At 38.7% G+C, this 20,716-nt stretch overlaps 1 protein-coding gene across 3 annotated transcripts in view; it reads left to right on the top strand.

Moving 5' to 3' along the window:
- The window catches only part of KCNIP4 (potassium voltage-gated channel interacting protein 4), a 218,369-nt gene that overhangs the window by 104,096 nt on the left and 93,557 nt on the right, over window positions 1–20,716 (top strand). For 2 of the 3 annotated variants that reach the window (XM_063107891.1, XM_063107892.1), the window contains exon 2: window positions 16,135–16,259. In XM_063107891.1, coding sequence (XP_062963961.1) covers window positions 16,135–16,259 — 125 coding nt within the window. Of the gene's footprint in view, window positions 1–11,899; window positions 11,929–16,132; window positions 16,260–20,716 lie in introns of those variants that run through there. The other variant, XM_063107893.1, reaches the window with a different exon arrangement.

Here is a 20,716-nt window from a genome sequence, read left to right as displayed (position 1 = left end):
AAAAGCTTATTATGAAGAATATACCCTATATTTTATATATGAGGAAACTGAGGACTAGAGAAGAGAAATTATTTGCCTGATATCACAGAACTATTGAAAAAATCTGGAACAAGAAACTCAACTCCACGTCCAGTATTTTCTAACACTGAAATTAAATGATTTGGTATCAGTCAGGGTCCAGGAAAGAAAACACAAGGCACATATAAATAGGGCAATGCAGGAGAGTTTAATGAAGGGACTATTTGCAAAGATGTGAGCAGGGTGTCTGAAGCCAACAAGGCTGATGGAGTACCCAGTACTAGCAAGAGTAAAAGTTACCAGTTCTGCTGATGGTTACCAGAAGGTGGAGAAAGCAGTAGTTGTAACTTTAAAAAAGGGCTTCCCAGCTAGGACTCTGGCTCTTACAAGAAAAATGCAACCACTGTCAACCCACCAAGAAGAGAGCCCAAAGAATAAATGCCACATCTTTTCTCTCTTCCTCCCCTCTCATCTCCACTTGGTGTTTCCTATTGAGCAAATCCAATGGAAGGCAGAAAGGCAAGGACAATATCCGGGAGCTCAGCCTCCCAGACATACAGCAGCAGTGGAGAGTGGCCTAGGAAATCCAGTGAAATAAAACATCAATGAAGAAGATGTTTTTTATATTCTGTTTATCTTGGGAGGCAGGATTCGAGATCTATAGGAACAGGGACAATTCTCAGAGTCAGTCATACTGCTTCTCTGCTTGTAAGATTTATTCCCAATTCTGTGACGTCTTGGAGGCTGACAACTAGCTCATAAGTATATAGGGATATTGAGTAGATATTTATAGGATTGAGGAATTTAACTAGCTACTTCTTGGATGGCTTAGCATCAAGAAATTCCTAGCTACTATAATCTATATGAGCACAAGTAATTTTTCTTTAAAAAATAAATGCTGCCAAGTCTGTAGCTATATCTCCTCAATGAATAACTCTGAGTAATTCACTTTATCTCTCTATACCCCAGTTATTTTTCTGAAAGAATAAAGTAATCATTTTCCCTATTTATTCAAAGGACATTATGGTGACAAAAAAGTTACTTACTAAATAGCAGCCAGGAACAAATGTAAAAGATAAAATGTTAAACACTTGATTAAATATATTTTTATATGTATACACATTTTCATTTAAATTTAATCTATAATAACATCTACCCAATAATACCTCAGTGCCCTCATTCAATCAAAATAATTGATTCACGAAATTAAAGCTTCATTCCAAGGGTTTTTGTTGTTGATTTGAGCAGGCACAGGAGAGAGAATGTGACAAGGTTATTGTGAGACTAGACTACTCATAGCTGATGAGCCATCACCAGGACGTTGTCTTGCATAATTGCAAAACATCATTTCCTAACTGTATTTTAGATTTTTGGTGTCAAACATAGCATAGCATTTCCACATGTTTTGTTTTTCCTGGTAGCATATTGACCGTGGAAAGTTTCAGATGCCTCTTCTGGCAGAGAAAGCATCAGCATTTGGCGGTTGGCGGATTTGTTTTCAAAAAGTGACTTGAACTGCCAACATGTTGCCAATTAAAAATACAACAGCAAACTCCAGGAAATTTGTTTAAATGTTTAGCTTTCTGCCAATTAATTAATCTCATGCTAACTCCTTGGTGAATTTAACTAAAATCTCTGACCTGGGCAGGTAGTCAAGGAAATCTTTGGAGGAATAGAAGCATAACCTGTAAAGGTTTGTAAACTTAAGTTTTAATTATTTCTCAGTAGAAAGCAAGGGTTCCTCAGTTTCAGCATATGTATAAGCCCTAAAAATGAAATGTTCAAATTCTCATATGTTATTTGTATTTATTTAACAAACATCTAGCACTTACTGTGTGCCTGGTACAGTTCTAATAGCCTTGCACAATTTAACTCATCTTATCCTATAAATAATCATGTCAGATGAATGCTGTTATACCCATTTTACAGAATAGAAAACTGAGGCATGAGAGGTTAATTAGTTTGTGTGAATCACATTATCAGTAAGAGGTATAGGAGAAGAGAGAGGGGTTGAACCCAATAGCTAAGCTTCAGTGTCTATGTATTTTACCAGTTCTCTAGTTATGTTTGATGGTTTGGTTAGTTTTAGAAAAGAAAAAAAAAAAGACAGGATCTTTTTCTATGTACTTGCTCAACTTGTGATACCCTTGTGTGGCCCATATCGTCCAGAGAGGTTGGGGTGCCCCCCTGAATGAGTCGTTTCCTCCCTCTGGACCTCAGTGTCACCATCCACAAATAAGAAGAAAAGCCTGTGCCCAAGTCTTCTTCCAGATCTAGCATTGCTGTAGCCATTGAAATGGCATTTCTTATTCTAACTGATAAATGGTAGATGTTTCAAAGCTACCATACAATTTCCTCCTCTCGTGGTACCTCACTACCCATGAGAGGTGGGATATGGAAAACATTAAAAACTCCATTTAACTCAGATTTAATACCAACTGGCACTACCATTTACTTACTGGCTCTATGTTTTACTAATTAGAGTATTTGTCCCTATCTTCTGTATGCGCTTTTACAGGTTTTATAATTCTTTCTCTTGAATACCTCATCTCATCTTCATACAACTCCTGTGAGAATGACAAATCACAAAGATTACAGTCTACATTTTCCAACCTAAAAAAAGGTGGGGTTAAGTGAGTTTAGCAAAGTTACATAGATATTTAATGACAAATGGAAAGATGGGCATTGTTTTCCCTGGTTCGTAATATATCTCCCAGGAATCTTTATTAAGTCATGAACATGTCTTGATATAGGCAAGCCAGAGCCAGGAGTCCCAGGACAGCTGTTTCCTGTTGGCAGATTTAGTGGATTTCACTTCAACACGGCAGACAGTTATGGAGCACTAACTGTTTGAAAGGTAATAGTGCCAGGCACAGGGGGACACACAGATCACTCTGTCTGAAGGCTGACATTGTACTAGACAGACACATATATTGATCACTCCAATACAATGAATACAAGTAAAATGCTGCGAGAGGTATTGCCAGAGAAGTGTAAGAGTTAAGAAGCTAAGCGTGATAAGTTGTTCTGGGAGTAGCCTACATGACTCAAGTTCTGGTTCCTTGACTAAGTAGCTCTAGAAATCTTAGGTAATTTGTTTACCCTTTCCGGGTTTCAATTTCCTCATCTGTAAGGTGGAAGTAATAATAGTACATATTCTGTATGTTTGCTCAAAGGATTAAGTGAGCATGTAAAGTGGTTAGAACAGTGACTGGCTAGTGAGAGGCCAATAAATATCAGCTGTTCTTGCTGTTTTTCTACTTCTGTGATGATCATGACTACTGTAAGGATGTAGATGCATTTCACAAAGTGGTGATATTTCAGCAGGGCCCCTTGGAGAAGAATCATCATTGCACGGGAGGGAGAAAAAGCAGGAGGAGTATTCTATGTACTTGAAAAGATGAAGCTTAAGACAGTCAGGAGGGGCAAGAAGTAAAGAAGAGAACCAGCCAGAAAGGGGAGCTGGGACCAGATTTTGATGGCCTCGAAACCAACACAAGGCTGGATTTACTCTGCAGGGAGGCAATAGGGCTTTAAAATGAGGCTTTTTAGCTGAGGAGTGATTCTTCATCATGACTGGGGTTTTGAGATGGCTAAAGTCAGCCATGGGCAGAGGGAGCTGGACACAAGTCCAAGTTTAGAAAGGTTGATGGTGAACTTGAAGCCAGAGAAAAGACTAGCAAAGGATCGAGAATGTCTGAAGACAAGACACAGACAGGGTGTCAAAACTCCCAACAAAACCTAGTGGGAAATTGGTTTCTGAATCAATGAACCAACTGAAACAGAGTGATAAAATGACACAAAAATAAATCATAAGGCAGTCAAATCACTGCAAGAGAAAAAGAAGACAGGTAAATCAGTTGAGAAAATGCTTAAAACATATATACAAGGGACTATATCAACAGCTGACTTTTATTGAGCACAACGTTATTCTAAGCCTGAGCAATTATTGTTAATATCTACTGCAAGCCTATGAGGAAGGTACAATTATAATCCCGACTTAAAAGAGAAAACTAAACAAAGAAATTAAATTGCCAACCCAAGATCTCACAATGATTACATGCCAGAGTGCAGATTTGACCTCAAACAGTGAAATGGCAGAGCTTAGAGTCCACATCACGAGACTTCCCTGCCTACAAGAGATGTCAAAGGTCTAAATATAAGGCAATAGTGGTGGAAGGGAGAAGACCAATTTGAAACACACAGTGAAAGTATAATTGGAAATATTGGGAAATAATTGTGGCACTGAGTAAAAGACAGAAAAGAGACAAAGTGATTCCACCACAAGGATAACGGTGACATTAATCAAGGTCAGAAGCAGAGAAGGAAGCCGTGAAAGGGAGTTAAGGAAAGGTGATAGTTTTATTACACATTGGCTTAAATAGCCTGAAGAACAAAAGCAATTCTTGAAACAAGCTTTATTGTCAATTGGTGTATCTTTCTTTTTTTAAGTTACCTGTATGATTAAATCTTTAGTGTCCCACTTGGTTTTTCCACTATTTTTGTTACTGTTAATTTGGGCCAAAATGGATGAAGTGATGATTACTTACAAAAAACTATGTAGAATATTAGATAAACAAGAGCATTATTTTTTTTCTTTCATTAATATGAGTATTTCTTATGATTGGACACCTATGTAGTTTCTAATATTTTCCATTTTCATTGACCTAAGAAGTGATATTTGGGCTGAACATGAGTCCAGTCAATGAATCTGGCTTCTGCTGGCTTACTTTAGATACTAAAGTAGAAACCTAACACTTCAGGCACACTCAATTTTCCACTCCACCAGCTCTATAAAATACAGAGCATGGCTATATTATTGCCTTAGATTGCCAGTTAAAGTTTAGCATTCTTACTTTCAAACTGCCTTCTTGCCAAGGGATTAAGAGCAGCAAGTGTAATGCGCAGCTGTCCTTTTCAGAAACATTGGCCCATCTTTGCTAGCAAGGTTTCACAAAAAAAATAAAAAAAAAAAAAAAGAATAACAAAAGGCAAGTTCTGGACATGAAGTAACAGAGAAAACCTAAGCCTTATTCACCCTTCAGCAAAATATTCTCATTTGAGACTCTGGGTAGAAAAATAATTCCGTGATGTATCATAGTGTTTTCTGAATCTGCTTGGAGGTAGACATATTTTCCAGTGAGTGTTCTTGGAAGTAAGAAGAATCACATATAATTTATCTCAATCACATTAATTAATGCTTTAGGTGAGCAGATGTTAGAAGGATCAGTAGCAAAATCATCACATAATAGCAGAAAGCATGTATGGGGATTTTTATAATGCACCATGCATGATACCAAATTCTTTAATACATTATTCCATTTAATCTTCAGAGTTATTGTTTAAGTGCTTTTATTATCACCATTTTACAGAAGAGGAGACTGAGGAGTTGAGATTTTAAGTGACTAGTTCCAAATTTCATAACTACTAAGTGGCAGAGCTGACACTCAATCCCTGGTTGTTTAGTCATTTGACAAATCTTTATCAATACCTGCTACAGGGCAGACATTATCCCACCTGCCAAAGGTGCACCCATGAACAAGCCAGACATGGGTGCACTCACTTCATAGCATTCTTCCTGGGTTCTCTGAGATTGCTTCCACCTCTTTTACACTTGATGAAGCTGTGGGAGATTTTATGACTTTTGCCATGACTGCCACATCTTGGTCACATCAAGATGAGTTTAGGCACCATTTTTTGGACAGCATGATTATATCCAAGCTGTCCCTGGACTCTGAGGAAAAATGAACTTAAAGAGAGACAGTGCTTTTCCATGAACAAATGTTATAGAATATTGTGGAGATTGTGCCGTTGTTCAATGAATGTTAAATATAGCAACACAGTTCAGTTATGTTCTTTTTGATGAAAAACGTTCTCAGCAGGAAACTCTGAGACATGCCTCCGGGAGTGCACACCCACTATGAAAAGTAATTCTTAGAAAAGGGGTAATTCCTAGGCTGGGGCATTTTTACTCTGGAGTTCCTGTTACCCTCTGGTCCTTCTAATCCCTTTATTTATTTCTTCATTCAATAAAAGAAAGAATTACTATTTTCTGTCAACATTTACTACCTTAATGATCTCATTTAATTTCATGGTCTTAAATATTACTTATGTGAAGATGACTGAGACATTTATATCTTCAGTCCAGACTGTGCCCATGAACTCCAGACCCACGTATCCATCTTCTCACTTGACATCTTCACTCAGACGTCCAATTAGTGACTCTTTCACTAGAATTTAAGGTCAACGTGAGCAAGGATTTTGTCTTTTTGTTTATTCCAGTGTTCGCGATGCCTTGAACAGTGCTAGGCTCATAACAGGCACTCAATAAATATTTAACAAATAAATGAATAAACAATCTCTAATGCCCAGACTATGATAGGCATTAGTGGTAACAAGATAACAAAAATAAATCTCTTGCCTCCAAATGTTCACATCACAGAGGAAATGACTAATATTCAAACAGGTCATCAATATGCAAAGCAATCAGAGCTGATGACAGACAAGTGCACCTCCTACATGGAGATCAGAGCAGGCCTCACCTCTGTGAAGCCCCTTCCCCATTGAGATCAGTCTTAAAGGGAATAGAGACAAAGATGGTTGAGGAGGAAGGAAAGCAAGCCCTTGTAGAAGTGGTAGTGTAAGCAAAAGCATAGAAACTGACAATGCAGGCTTCGTTCAGGTAATAGCAGAGCACCCTGAATATTAGATCATAAGGTGTGTGGGAGGAAATGAAGCTATAAAGTTTGGTTATTGCCTCAAATTTCATTCCAAAAGATGGTCCTTGTTCTCTTGACAATACCTAACTGGAAGCATATAAAAGGCTCCAAGAGAGCTGTGGTTTCTATGATCTCACTATCAGTAATTGATCAATGCAGAGTCCTTGCAAAAGAAAGAAGCTTGCTGCCATTTTTAGGGCAAGGGTTGTAGCAACTGACAGAAATACCCTTGTCATGTGTCTTTGGACAAGTTACTCAACCTCCCTGTACCTCAGTTTATCCATCTAAAATGGGAAAAATGATTCTCTCTTCAAAGGGCTTTTAAATAATCAAATGAGATGATAAAACTAATAAATATTTTTAACACAATGTGCCATGCACTATGTTAAATATTTTATACACATTATTTCATTTCAACCCCCTGATAACATTTTGTAGCCCAACGTGTTATTATCCCCTTTTACGGGTGAAGAAACTGAGGCATAGTGAGACTAAGTACCTTGCCTATTGTCATGCAGCTAACAAGAGGCAGAAAAGAAATTTAAACTCAGAAAGTGCTGTTTCAGAGCCCTCATTCCTAAACATTCTAGAATAATGCCTCATTTAGTAAGTAAAAATAATTATTAATAATCATAATTTATGTCATTTATTGATTAATTGCTGCCTGCCAGTAAGTAATTCAATCTCTCGAAACATCTTTATGAAATTAATACAAATATTATCCAAAGTTTATAGATTTTTAAATTGAGGCTTGGAGAGATTAAACATATCATCCTGTGCCAGTGTTGAGAAATTGACCCAGGAAAAAAACAGAAATTTGGAGCAACTGAATAATTTACCAGAATTAGTGCTCCCAGGCATTGTTCTGCTCATTGTGTTAAGGGTGGCAGCAGACATTACTGTAAATAATACTAACGTTATTACTAATAATAACAACACTATTATTAATAGAGTGTTCACCATGTGCCAAACATATGCACCGTCACATTTAATGCCCACAGTCACCCCATTCTATAATATTGAGTACTATTTTATGTCCATTTTTATGCCATTAAACTTATTAGAAAACTAAGGCACAGAGAGGTTTACTAACTTATCCTAGTCACACAGTAAATGTCTAGCTGATGTTTAGACAGAGGAATCTAACTTTCTCTGAGCCAAGAAGCTAGCTTAAACATAAAAGAACATAACAAAACCCAGATAGCTGCTCAGTTTTCATAATATTCTGTTTTTAAAATAGCCATGATGGATAAATGCTTTGTGGCAGAATATTATTGCTATCACCCATATTAGCTCCAAAACATTCCCCTAATATACCACCAAGAATTTATTAAACTTACCCAAACTCTTTTCAACTCCCTAGGTAATTGATTCTCTATTTATTGCCTACTTTTTAAAGCAACACAGTGACTTATGAAAGAGTTGTCATATTTTGAATAAATATATTTTCCATGTTTATTCCTTTATGAGTTTTAAATGTAAATTTTAAAAATTCTATTGTATATATTTAAGGTATACAATGTGATCTTTTGAAGAACATATAGATAGTGAAATGGTTACCATTATATAGTCAAGCAAATTAACATATCTATATCTCACATGGTTACCCTTTTCTATTTTTCTGGTAAGAGCACCTAAAACCTATTCTTTCAGCAAAAATCCCAAATGCAATACAATTGTTAACTGTGGTCCTCATGTTGTACATTGGATCTCTAGATTTTTTCATCCTTTATATTATATCAGTTACTTTGTATGCTTTGACCTACATCTCCCCACTTCTTTCCCTCCACCACCCAGCTAAAAACTTGTATTCTCTATCTCTGTGTGTTCAACTCATTTCTTTTCTTTTCTTTTCTTTTTTTTTTTTTTTTTTTTTTAGCTCTCACTTATAAGTTAGATCATGCAGTTTTGTGTTTTTGTTTTTGTTTTTCTATGTGTGCTTATTTCACTTAGCATGGTATCCTTCAGGTCCATCCATGCTGTGGCAAATGGCAGGATCTCCATTATTTTTAAGGCTGAAAATATTTCATTGTCTAAAAGTTCTTTATCTTTCCATCCCTAATAGACTCTTAGGTAGTTTTCATATCTTGGCTATTGTGAATAATGCTGCAATTTTTAATTAATTCTTTAAAATATGTCACCTTCCTGTCACCTTCTGAAATAAACTAAGCAAAATAAAGTCTTTTCTTAAAGATGAAGGATCAAAAGTTGGTCACTGACTATTTTATTGTTTTTATTTCCTCTAATATGTTTATGTCCTTTTTCAACTTTACAGTTTCTCCTTTGTTCTTAGACAATCAGCTGTCACTTCTAGTCCTTAGGGTCAGTAAACTTGGTTCTTGAAGTCCTGACTCCATAGTTTTCTATTTCTATATCCTTTATAAGTCACATCATTGCTTCTAATGCTGATTTCCTTATCTATAAAAGCAGTGTGACAATATTTGTACATAAAATAATCATGGTGCTTAGATATAATAAAGAAAGTGAAAATAATTTTGTTTATTACAAAGATCTCGTAGTAAAAACTCAGGTCTTATCACTGCAGCTCACAGACCCCTTCTGGTTTAGGCCCCTCCTCTCCATCTGCAGCGGCTTGTGATGTGGAGTCAGAGCTTATCAAAATTGTGGATACAGTGAGGACAGCATATTAGTCCATTCCTGTTGCTTATAACAAAATGCCCAGAACTTGGTAATTTGTAAGAAAATGAAATTTATTGCTTACAGTTTGAAGGCTGGGAAGTCCAAAGTCCAGGGAACACTCATGGTGAGGGCCTTCTTTGGTGGCGACCTGAGCAATGCAGGGTATCACATTGTGAGAAAGGCAGAAGCGAACGAGAGAGAATCTCCTGGGTGCTGTTCTTTTAAAGCCCTCGGAACCACACCCATGACCACTATTAAACCATCAATGGATTAATCCATTCCCTAGGGCATAGTCCTCACAATCTAATCATCTCTTCAGGGCCCCACCTTTCAACTACCATAATAGGATTTCCAATTCTCTCAACACTGTCACAGTAGGGGTGAAATTTCTTATACATGGACTTTGGGGACACAATTCAATCCACAACAGATGGGGACTTTCATATCTGTAGAAGACTTCATGGCAGGCATCTGGCAAAGCCCTGCTCTAGGAGTCAAGAACAGGGTTTAGGGCCAGTTATGTCACTGATGTGCCCAATGGCCTTTGATTTACAACCACTGAAGCTAAGGCTTTGTATCTGAATACAAATTTAAAAAGTGAAGGGACTGTATTCAATACCACTCTCTATCCTACCATAACTCTATTTTCTGCTTAGAGACCTTTGCTACTAGTTATCTGATTCTTATTTGGGTGTGTGGTTTCTAGATAAGTGAGGCATCATCCTCCCCCCTGTTCCAGGAGAGGCAGAACAGCAGAATTGCTAATTTATATGAACCCTGGAACCAGACATCCCAGAATTCATACCCTGGGTCTGTTACTGTGTGACCTTGGGCATGTTACTGAATCTCTCTGTGCTGGTGTCTCCATCTGTAGAAAAGGAATATAGAAGTTATAATATGTTGATGGGGATTTTATGAGTTAATCTATGTATAGTGCTTATGCATAGCAAATGCTATACAAAGTGGTTGGTTCTTATCATTAGATTTTTTGGTCAAATAGGAGAAAGACCATCAAAGTTCAAGAAACTTTTGTTAGGGCATTTTTAATTCAGTGAACTAATCTGGGCTTTCTTCATCTCTCTGTTTCACTACTTTTAAAAATTTTTCTCTTTGATCATAATCCCTATGAGCTTTTGCCTTTCTTGAGTAGAATATCAGTGTTCTTTGGTCTGTCTTTATGCATAAGTTCAATCACATTCTTTGTTTCCTTCCCTCTCCCTCTTCCCCCTCCCCCCAGCATTTCTATTGTAGATTTTTTCTTTGTGTGTAATGACTGGCAGTATAACTTTTATTTCCCTCATTTACCAAAAATCAATTAAGACCCTACCATCTAAGAAATAATAGCTCTTATCATATGGAGCCATTCATGACTTGCTGTAGTAATAATACGGTTAATGCTGATAATAAACATTCCAATTAGGTGATTATTTTTTAAAATCTAAGCTTGTTGAAGTGTTATTCATGTTGATAAATAAGGTAATGACAATCGATTCATAAGTACTGTGGGAAATAGCTCCAGCAGTTTACCTCTTGGTTGCTATGTTTTATAAGTGATTGAATTCACATGAAATTGCAAAGCAATTCAAGTTCTCCTGGAATGGAAATCGCAGTGTCATTGTCAGTCAGCACCTCTAACAGAAGATGTTCAAAATAATTGGCCATTTTCAAAGTACTTTTCATTTTCAATGTGATATATGAATATTAAAAAGGCAAAGTACTAATTATAGAGTTTGTTGTTGTTGCTGTTGTTGTTGTAGTTTTGGCCCTAATATATTTTCAGGGGCAGATGTTATAAAGAAACACCCATCAGGCTAACAAAAATTTGGAGATTACAATTGCTCAGGCTGTTGTGGGAAGTACTCAGTCTCTTGAAGTGTTTCAGATGCATTGATTGCTTTTTTGTCACGCCCTGTGCATGATCAGCTTGGAATTAATTGTTCGTATAATCTCCATGTGCACCTGAAAATAACTTCTGGTGGGTGTATGGGTGAATAGTTATGAAGACAGGAAGAGACAAGCGAGCTCCCAGGCCTTCACACTCTCGAGACAAAGCATTTAATGTTGCCAAAGGTGAAAACTTTGCTTACAGGCCCAGGTTTGAACTTTCCATCCAAGGAAGTCCAATGATAGAACAGGAAGAAGAAATACAAGTTTGTGACAGGTCCTGCCTCCCCTGGTCATCAGCTATGCAGCTGTGCAGACTTGAGCAAATTCCTTAACCCTGTAATTGTCTTCTCAAGTGATTATCGTGCCAACCTCTTTGAGCACTGCAAGAGGTGGAACTAAGAAATGGAATACCTTTGTTGCTTATATGGGCATCCTATCTAGGCCCCTACAAGTTTTTGAAGTGGAAAAAAAAGGAGGAAAAAAATTACATCAGTGACATGAAAAATAGCTTTGGGAAGCTTATCTTTGTCCTGATGTGCCAGGTGTGAACATTAACCAAATGATAGCATTGTCTCCTTATTCCAGAGGTTTTCAGGGGAACTTTCTAATGCTATCGTCAAGAATCTTCCAGCACTGTTAGGGTAAAGCAAAAACCTCCAGCAAAATTTGTAAAACCCTCTTCAAATACCTGCCACTGGACCAAGCTTCTGAATATTTAATAATATGGAACATATCATTAGAAAGTAATCATTCTCATCATAATGTTATTGCTGTATATGGATCAAGTCACTATTCGACAAATTTAATAAAAGGTAAACAAACATTAGAAGTACATACTCAGAGGGTATTTTTATAAGTGAGATAAAGCAATGTAAGGCTCTGGCTAGAAAAATCAATTTCAGCTCAAACAGAATTTTAAAGTTACGTTATACGTGATATTTTTATGATGAAAAATTGATACATTTTTAAAGAAGCGTCACGTCGTGTTTAGAAATAGGACTTCCTGTAGATTCCACTTTCCATGGAATGCTTCCAATATTTATTCATCTGTTTCACATTTTTTTTATTGAAAACCTTTTGTGTGCCAAAGTAGACACTGCTGGATGGTTTGGCCAGTAATTTAGCAGGACCAGAAAACCAGGCCATCGCATCACAGGCAAGGACTCACCTCTGTGTGCATGGCCCGAGTTCTGAACCAACTTCCTCAAAACACTGACATTCTTCATGAAATGGTTTGATTTCAGCATTAGAAGTCTTATTTATAAACGCGTGTCTTGGGAAGGCAGGGCTCACACTCAGATTTGTTTGCAAAGCAAGATGTTCTGTAGTTATGTTCTGGGGTGTACGGTTTGACCTCAGAGTCAAATTTGCATAATTGTCGGTTGAGCTATAATAAGCTTCAATTGTATTTTCAGAGAAGTTATGAGGTAGGGGGAAAAGATGCCTATTTTAAAAACTCATTCTGTCATTCCCAGATGAGTTGAATTCCAATTTCTAGCCCAATTGTATCATGGCCTGGGGGAACCATTGACTCAAACATTGGACAACCTCGGTCCTGGGAGACTTAAATCTAAGGAACAAAGAACAAAAAGAAACAGCCAGTGAGCTCAAGGGAGTCTGGGTTTCAGAATCTGTTATCTGATTACAATTAAATCCCGTAGAAGATACATGAATTAAAATCCTATTTGTATTCAGCTTGTCTCAGGATGTTAATGCAGCGTTTGAATTAGCTCCTTTTCTGCCTGAATGGTTACATCCTGGCAGAGCTTGGAGACTCTTCAGGAGGCCAGAGTCCCACCTGGTTCTGGTTTTTGTCCTAGACAAAACACTCAGGTTCTCCAAACCTGAGTTTCTCAGTGGTAAAATGCAGTAAACAAACAACCTTCTGTGTTCTTCCCAGCTCTGAGATCCCTTCACTTCCACACCTTATTCTACCATGTGTTTCCAATCAACACAGCATTGTCTGCTGTCTTGGTGATCTCAAAGTACCTGGACACATTTCCCCTGGAGAGAAATTGCAGCATTGACAATTCAGTGGCCATCTGGTTTCTGGTTTAAAATCTTTTGTTCCCCAGAATTTTAAACTAAAAAATGTCATTGTTACCATCTCTTAAAATAGCACATTGACTAAACTCATGATCTTTGGTGTGAAAATACTGGAGACCAAATCCCACCTCTGTCCTGTGACCTTCAGTAAATTATTTAACCACTGGGAGTCCAAGTTAATTCCTTGTAAAATATGGGCAATAATAGGCATCTCAGAATTTTTGTCAGTGTAAAAATGAGAAAATACACAGTGAGGCTTAGAGAAAACTTCTCTATAGGGTGGTGGTTTTTATTAATCTCAGCACAGTGCTTAAAAACAGGAATGTTGGGGTACTAAAGACATCTCTCTGCTTCATTACTAACTAGCCATTTGACCTTGGGTTATTTAGATTAAGCCAAGTTAGTCAGATTCTCTACGCCTCAGTTTTCTCATCTATAAAATGGGGATGATAATCCCTCTCTTGAAGGATGTTATGAAGATTAAATTATATAATTGTCTAGCAAACTGTCTAGCACTCACTGGACAAACTCTGAATAACAAGACCTGCTTTTACTAGTGTTGTGTGTCATTTGAAAATAGATGGATGCAATAGTTTGCTAGGAGTGCCATAACAAAATACCACAGACTGGATGGCTTTTTTATTTCACAGTTCTGAAGGCTGGAAGTCAAGGGCAATATTCTGGCAGGGCACCATCTTCTTGCTATTTCCTCACATGGCCTTTCCTCTGTGAGCCCACATCTCTGGTTTCTTTTTCTCTTCTTCTGAGAACACCAGTGCTATTGGATTAGGGGCCCACCCCGATGACCTCATTTACAGGCCTCATTTAATTACCTCCTTACAGGCCCTACCTCCAAATACAGTCACACTGGGGGTTAGACCTTCAACATGAATTTGGAGGAACACAATTCAGCTCACAACAGGACCAAGTGTCAGATGACAGTAGATTAAGAGAGAGCAGGAGGTAGGAAATGGACCCAGTAGATACAATCAACTGTACTGAGAAGTCTGATGGTACAGGAGAGAAGAGAGATTGCCCTTATTTTTATCTTTGTTATTTCTGTTGATAGTGACGAGATAGTGTGGAAAAGAACATGAGCTGTGGCATCAAAGACGGGTTTAAATCCTGTCCCTGTATTTTCTTTTATGTGACACCTGGACGTGCTTTTCTTTACCTCTATGAGACTCAGTCTCCACGTGGGTGAAAAGTGGACAATTATACCTCATTATGGAGTTATACTGAGGATTAGAACTGCACCAATAAGGCACCTCGCCCATCTCCTACATATCACAAGAACTCAATAAACATCACTCACTGTATTAAAATACCCCAACATGCATGCTCTTAAATGACGGCTATGTCACGATGTGAATTTGCAGTCCGGTGTGGACTCAGGCTGTGCTCCCCACAAAATTCCCTCCAGGAATCAGAGTTGATTGGATTCGGTGGTGTTGCTTTCACAACTTATCATATGCTGGTGATTGCTGATGATTTCAGGTATGTTTTTAGAACCTGTCAACCTCCTAGAAATAGAAACAGCCCTCTGGCAGGTAGAAGTCATTAAGTAGTAAGGTACCAGACAGCTGGGAAAATAAGAGAGCCCGCAGGCAGACACTTCAAGTGAGGTTCTTTTTGAATATTGCATGTGATGATCATCCTCTCACACACACATAATTCAGTTACTCTGATCCTCTGGCCCTGTGCCTTGTGTCTCAGAATTGGAATCTGCAAGTGTGTGCCAGCTGGAGGAAGAAACCATCGGTGATGCGGCTCATACTGCTGCATGGTATGAGGGCCAAGAGGTTAATGTGCAGTTTTGTTTCTTTCCAGTAGAAGGGTCACTAGGTCTAGACAAGGTTATGCTATGACTGAAAGACTGCTCAGAGAATTTGATCAAAATTTCCTTTACTTTTGCCTATGCCGTGTTTCTCAAAACAATGAATAGAGAACACAGTGATTCCACAAAAAGACATTTAAGGTCCACCAATAGCCTACAAACCTCAATGTGAAAAATACTTCCCTACAGGGCAGCTAAGGTTCAAGGGGCTCCACAGGAAGGGAAACCTGAGTAGCAACATCGTTTATTCATTCATTCATTCATTCATTCATCAAATAATTCTTGAGTGACTACCAGGTATCAGACTCTATTACGTCCAGAGGATATCAGACATGTAAGACACAGACCCTGTCTTCAAGGAACTCACAATGAAGAAGACAAACATCATCAGATGATAATGTTATGTTAGACATGCTGCATAAGAGGTTAGAGTGTGATGACTCTGAAAAGAGAGTCATCGGTTCTGCATAGTGGAGCAATCTGGAAAGGTTTCAGGGAGGAGACACTAATATTTGATTTGGAGCATGAAAGATATACATTTTAACAGGTAGAAAAGGAAAGAGGAACATTTTAGGTTGAAGAAATTGCTCTATAAACAATTCGAAAGAAGCTTGTATCAGATATTTTTCAAGACAGCAGGGCCTTTTGATTTGGTATTATCTACTTACATTAGGTCTACTTTATGGCATTCATTTCTGCAAGTTAGATTGTTGGTGATTTTTTACACTTTTCAAAACACTTTAAAAATACTCGCATCATAATGTCTACATGAATGATTAGAATGTGCAAACAATACCATGTCGAAGTGTCTTAGCGTAACATTGTTAAATCTGGGAAATGTAAAGACTTTATGGGCAGTGAGGATCCTTCCTCTGTGGACAAATCACAAACATCTAGCAAACACTTGCTTCTGTTTTCCTGTATGGCTGTGTATAAGCATCGGTGAACAGAGACTGGTCTTAAGATTCTTTCTTGTTTCCTCCACAGACAGCGTGGAAGATGAGCTGGAGATGGCCACCGTCAGGCATCGGCCTGAGGCCCTGGAGCTTCTGGAAGCCCAGAGCAAATTTACCAAGAAAGAGCTTCAGATTCTTTACAGAGGATTTAAGAATGTAAGAACTTTCTTTCTGACTTTACCTTTGCACGGTTCTCAGAGGAGTACTGAGAAGTGAGAGGGAAAGAGGGAAAATACACGATTCTGTGAGTGTCCCGTTATTTGTGCATTTCATGCTGAGCCTCCCTAGATATGAATATAATCAATATTCATTGGGACTGGGGTTCACTTTGGCACATCTGATACAGTGTAGTTGCCCATTTAACATGGATGAGTACTTAAAAAAGTACTCAATTCAATTCTTAGTTGAGTTTTTTTTTTCAACTATAATGACATCATTCCAGTAATCTCTAATCATCTCCTCATATTTGAACTGTAATCTGGTGCTTGACTTGAATGTTTAAGATAGACTAGGGACCATCAAGGAACTGCATTCCTGGCAGTGGAGAAAAATTAGTGTAAGTTTCATAGTCGGTAAAAACCATGCTTCCATCGACTCTAAGCCACAGGTATCTGTAGGCACAGCCTCTGCTGCATGCACATGCCCTCCCTCCTGGGTGACTAGTCTTCAAAAGGAGTGATACCCGTGCATGCCAGAGCACAGGGTGAGAGACAGTGAGGGAATCCAGCAATCTGCTGGGAACACCCTCTTGCTGAATACTTGGTATGTCCTTGGTGTTAAGCTAGATGCTGCAGGTTATTCAAAAACCAGAGAAGATTTGCTTCCTTCCTTAAGGAGCTTATGGTTTGCAGAGGGAGAGAACGCTTGCTGTTATGAGTCTATTTGAAAATAATCCATCTTAAAAGTATCAAATATTTGTGTATCAAATGGCATACACACCCCAACATATATTTTGTTCTTGTACATATGTAAACCAAAGTAGTTATAGATGCCCCTGGAAATCCAAATTAAATTGCTTTGATCCTTCCCCAAACTCACTGCATTAGTTCGTTTCTATTGCTTATAATAGGAACCCTGACACTGGGTAATTTATGAAGAAATATAATTTATTTCTTGAAGTTTTGGAGGCTGAGAGGTCCACAGTTCAGGGGGCAAATCTGGTGAGGGCCTTCTCATGGATGGGAGCTCTCCACAGGGTTCCATGGCAACACAGAGTATCACATGGTAAGAGAGTGGGACGATGAGAACCATGTCCATGACAACCCATTAAACCATCAACCCATTACTCCATGAATGGATCAATCCATTCACAAGGGTGCAGTCCTCATGATCCAATCACCTGTTAAAGGCCCCACCTTCCACCACGATATTGGGGTTAACTTCCAACACGAGCTTGGCGAGACATTCAAACCACAGCAGCTACCCAACTAAGAACTCCAATTGCATGGCCTGTAGAAGTCTATGGTGCCTAAAGATCTCTGCTAATTCCAGCCTTTTCAAATCTGACCACCTCGAATGCTGCCTCTGTCCAACCTCATGCAGGCCAGATTAGAAATTCTGCCTCCTCCTTTGTAGCCAAAAAAAGAAAAAAAGAAAACTATTGTGTCAGATAATTCATAACTCTAGTTGACCTTGCAGAATATTTTTATAGGATTTTCTCATGCATACTGCATGCAGCCTCCCACCATCCCTCTCACTGTGTGGGGCCTTTCTCTATCCCACTTCTGCTCCTCCCCCCTCTCCTTGCCCTGGACTTTCCACACTTTCCTTCCACCATCATGCAGAGTAGCTTTTTCTCTCCTCCAAAACTTGGTCATCTACTAACACCCAGGCCTTTGTGGGGGTAGACTGGTGGGAGAGAGGGGGACAGAATGGGGATGGGTACTCGTCACACACAAATTAAAAGAATCTTGATGTGTGATCTGTCAAGGTGATACACTTCAATACACATGCGTAAAGAGAAAGGGGCTTTGACAACGAGGTTAGAGAATTATTCGTTCTGCCTATTCTGCAAGGGTTTGCAGGCTTCAGGAAGAGCAAGCACTTAAAACGAAACAACTGCAGCAAGGACACGGACAGAAAGGAGGCATGAAAGACCAGGTCGTGGCCAAAAGTCAATGCTAAGAGAGGGCTAATTACAGATTAAAACTTTAAGTGTGTTCGTGTGGACATCTAAACTCTTTGCTCTAATTCTTTTCTAACTTTTTAAATTTTTTTTTAACGTTGGGTTGTGCATCAGGGACAAAATGGTTGTTGAATGAAGGAGAAAAACCAACCTCCCAGCGCCCTGTGTTCCTCGACGGCTGCTACCTGCCACGTTCTCATTCCACTGCCATCGCTGCAGGGCCTCTCCATTAGGGGTCTGGCTGCCTTTCATCTCATTTGCTGTAAATTGGAATCATGATGACTGCCATCATTAACCTTTGGAGCCAGCAACTCTGTGGCATGTCTTAGAAAAGTGGCACTTCACAATAAATTGTCAGGTTCCAAAGTCTGCATTCACTACTTTCTTCTGTCTTTTTTTTTTTTATTCTTTGCCTATTTGTCCTCTCTTTCTTTTCTTCTCTTCCCTTCCATTCTTTCCCCAACCTCTTCTTTCTTTCCCCTTTTCTACCCCTCTGCCCCTGCCTCTATTTCTTCATTCCTCTTTTCACACTCTACTTTTCTTTTTATCTCCTCTGTCTCTTCCCCTTGTCAAATCTTGTCTGCTTCTTCCCCTTCCTTCCTCTTTCCCTATTTTTTCTTTTCTCTCCATTGCTTTCTCTTTCTGCCTGCCCCGGGCCCTTGAGATGAATTTCCATCAGACCTGAATGTGCCCAAAGCATATTTGATATACTTGTTTAAAAGAAAGGATTTTGCTGTTTGCTCAGAAAATATTAATCGGTGTCTCTGATAAATCTAACATGAGTGGCCTTTTAATTTTTATTTTCCCTGGTCAAATGTGCAACTCTAATAAATGCACCCTAAAGCATAGCAAGAGAGACACAAAAGCAGGTCAGCAGTACTCCCATTTCTCAGGATGGCAGCAATCTGAACCAGCTTTCATCAGAGAAAGCAAACCGACTGCCCTTCATGTCCCAAACAGCAATTATCTCAAAGCCCTTAAGATCATAAAAATCATTTCCCTGGAAACAGTTGGGATATTCATTTTTAATGAAACATTTTAAAACTCTTCATATTTTGATTAAAAGGATAAATCATTCATCAATATCTAAAAATAGCCACACTTGCAAGAAAGTGGCTCACCATGGCCAGGCACTCCTGCAGGTAAAGATTACCAGTGCCCCCAGTTGTTTGTTTGTTTGTTTTTTCTCTATACAGTATCTCTGATAAGATTCCCTCTTTTTTCATCACAGATTCTTAATATAAATGAGGAATGGGAGAAAGGGAAGACAGTGAGAGAAAATTTCTCATCCCCTCACCCTGTCTTACTCACTGAGACATCCATACATTTTATTTCTCTTGCCACACGTGGAGCTGGTCTCCAAAAGTGTGCAGCTGATAGAAGTGGAGAAGAATATACAGCAGTCTTTGTCCGCCTTGAATGTGCTTCAGAATCACCTGAAGGGCTTGTTAAGACACCCATTCCTGGGCCCCAGTCTGAAAGATTATGCTTAGTAAGTGTGGCATTGGGGCACAGAATTTGCATTTCTTATATGTTGCCAGATGATGCTGATGCTGCTGGTCTGGGGGCCACCCTTTGTGAATCACTGGTGCAGAAATTGTAAGCTTTGGTGTCACTCAGACTCTGGTCCATACCTTACTTGCTTGGGCAGCTCTCTTTGACTCTGTTGTCTGTGTGCCCATGTCTCATAAATTGGGATAATGATCAATCACTACATTGCATCTAAAAATAAACAAATATAATAAACATGAAGTTCAACAAAAAGTTATCATAGTTGGTCCCAAATGGTGAATCTCAGTTGTGTGTCCCATCAAAGTGGGGCAGTTGTGTTTGGCCTACCCACCTCCAACACAGTGTTTGGGTGTTAGGCTACATAATGATGAATTAGAAAGGATGCAGAAAGATACAAAGTATTATCTACAGATCAGCAGTCTCAAACTGAACTGCACATTGCAATCATCTGGGGAACTTTAAAAATTGCAAATAGTTGGGAGCCATACTTGGTTATTTGGATGTAATTGTTCTGGGGAAAAGTTCAAGCATCCAGATTTATAAAGTTCTTCAGGGAATTATAATGTGCCACCAAGACTGAGAACCATTGAACCAGATGTATGAGATCTATAAGGTGCTTCTATCACAAAAGGAATTGACTGTGATCAGCCCTATAATATCAAATAACAATGATGAGACGGGATACATTGGAACCTCAAGAGATCCTCGGTGGATGAGGTGCACGTCTGCGTGTGTGCTTGTGTGTGCACGTGTAGGAGATGGAAGGGGGTAACAGGTATTAACCTCTGATGATTTGATTCAGTTAAGCCTGGGGTAATGTCCAGGGATCCTTTCTATTTTTGTAAATTTATGAGCTCCTTAATTTTTTTTTAAAAAATTCACTTTATAATCAACAGTGAACAGAAAGCCACATTGGTAAACACGGGCCTAGAAGGTCATACAAGTATCTATATAGGTGATTTGTAATCTCGCTTTG

This window comes from Cynocephalus volans, chromosome 9 (assembly GCF_027409185.1).
Source record: "Cynocephalus volans isolate mCynVol1 chromosome 9, mCynVol1.pri, whole genome shotgun sequence".
In the NCBI taxonomy this organism is placed as follows: Eukaryota; Metazoa; Chordata; class Mammalia; order Dermoptera; family Cynocephalidae; genus Cynocephalus; species Cynocephalus volans.
This window is presented reverse-complemented; position numbering and strand designations above follow the sequence as displayed.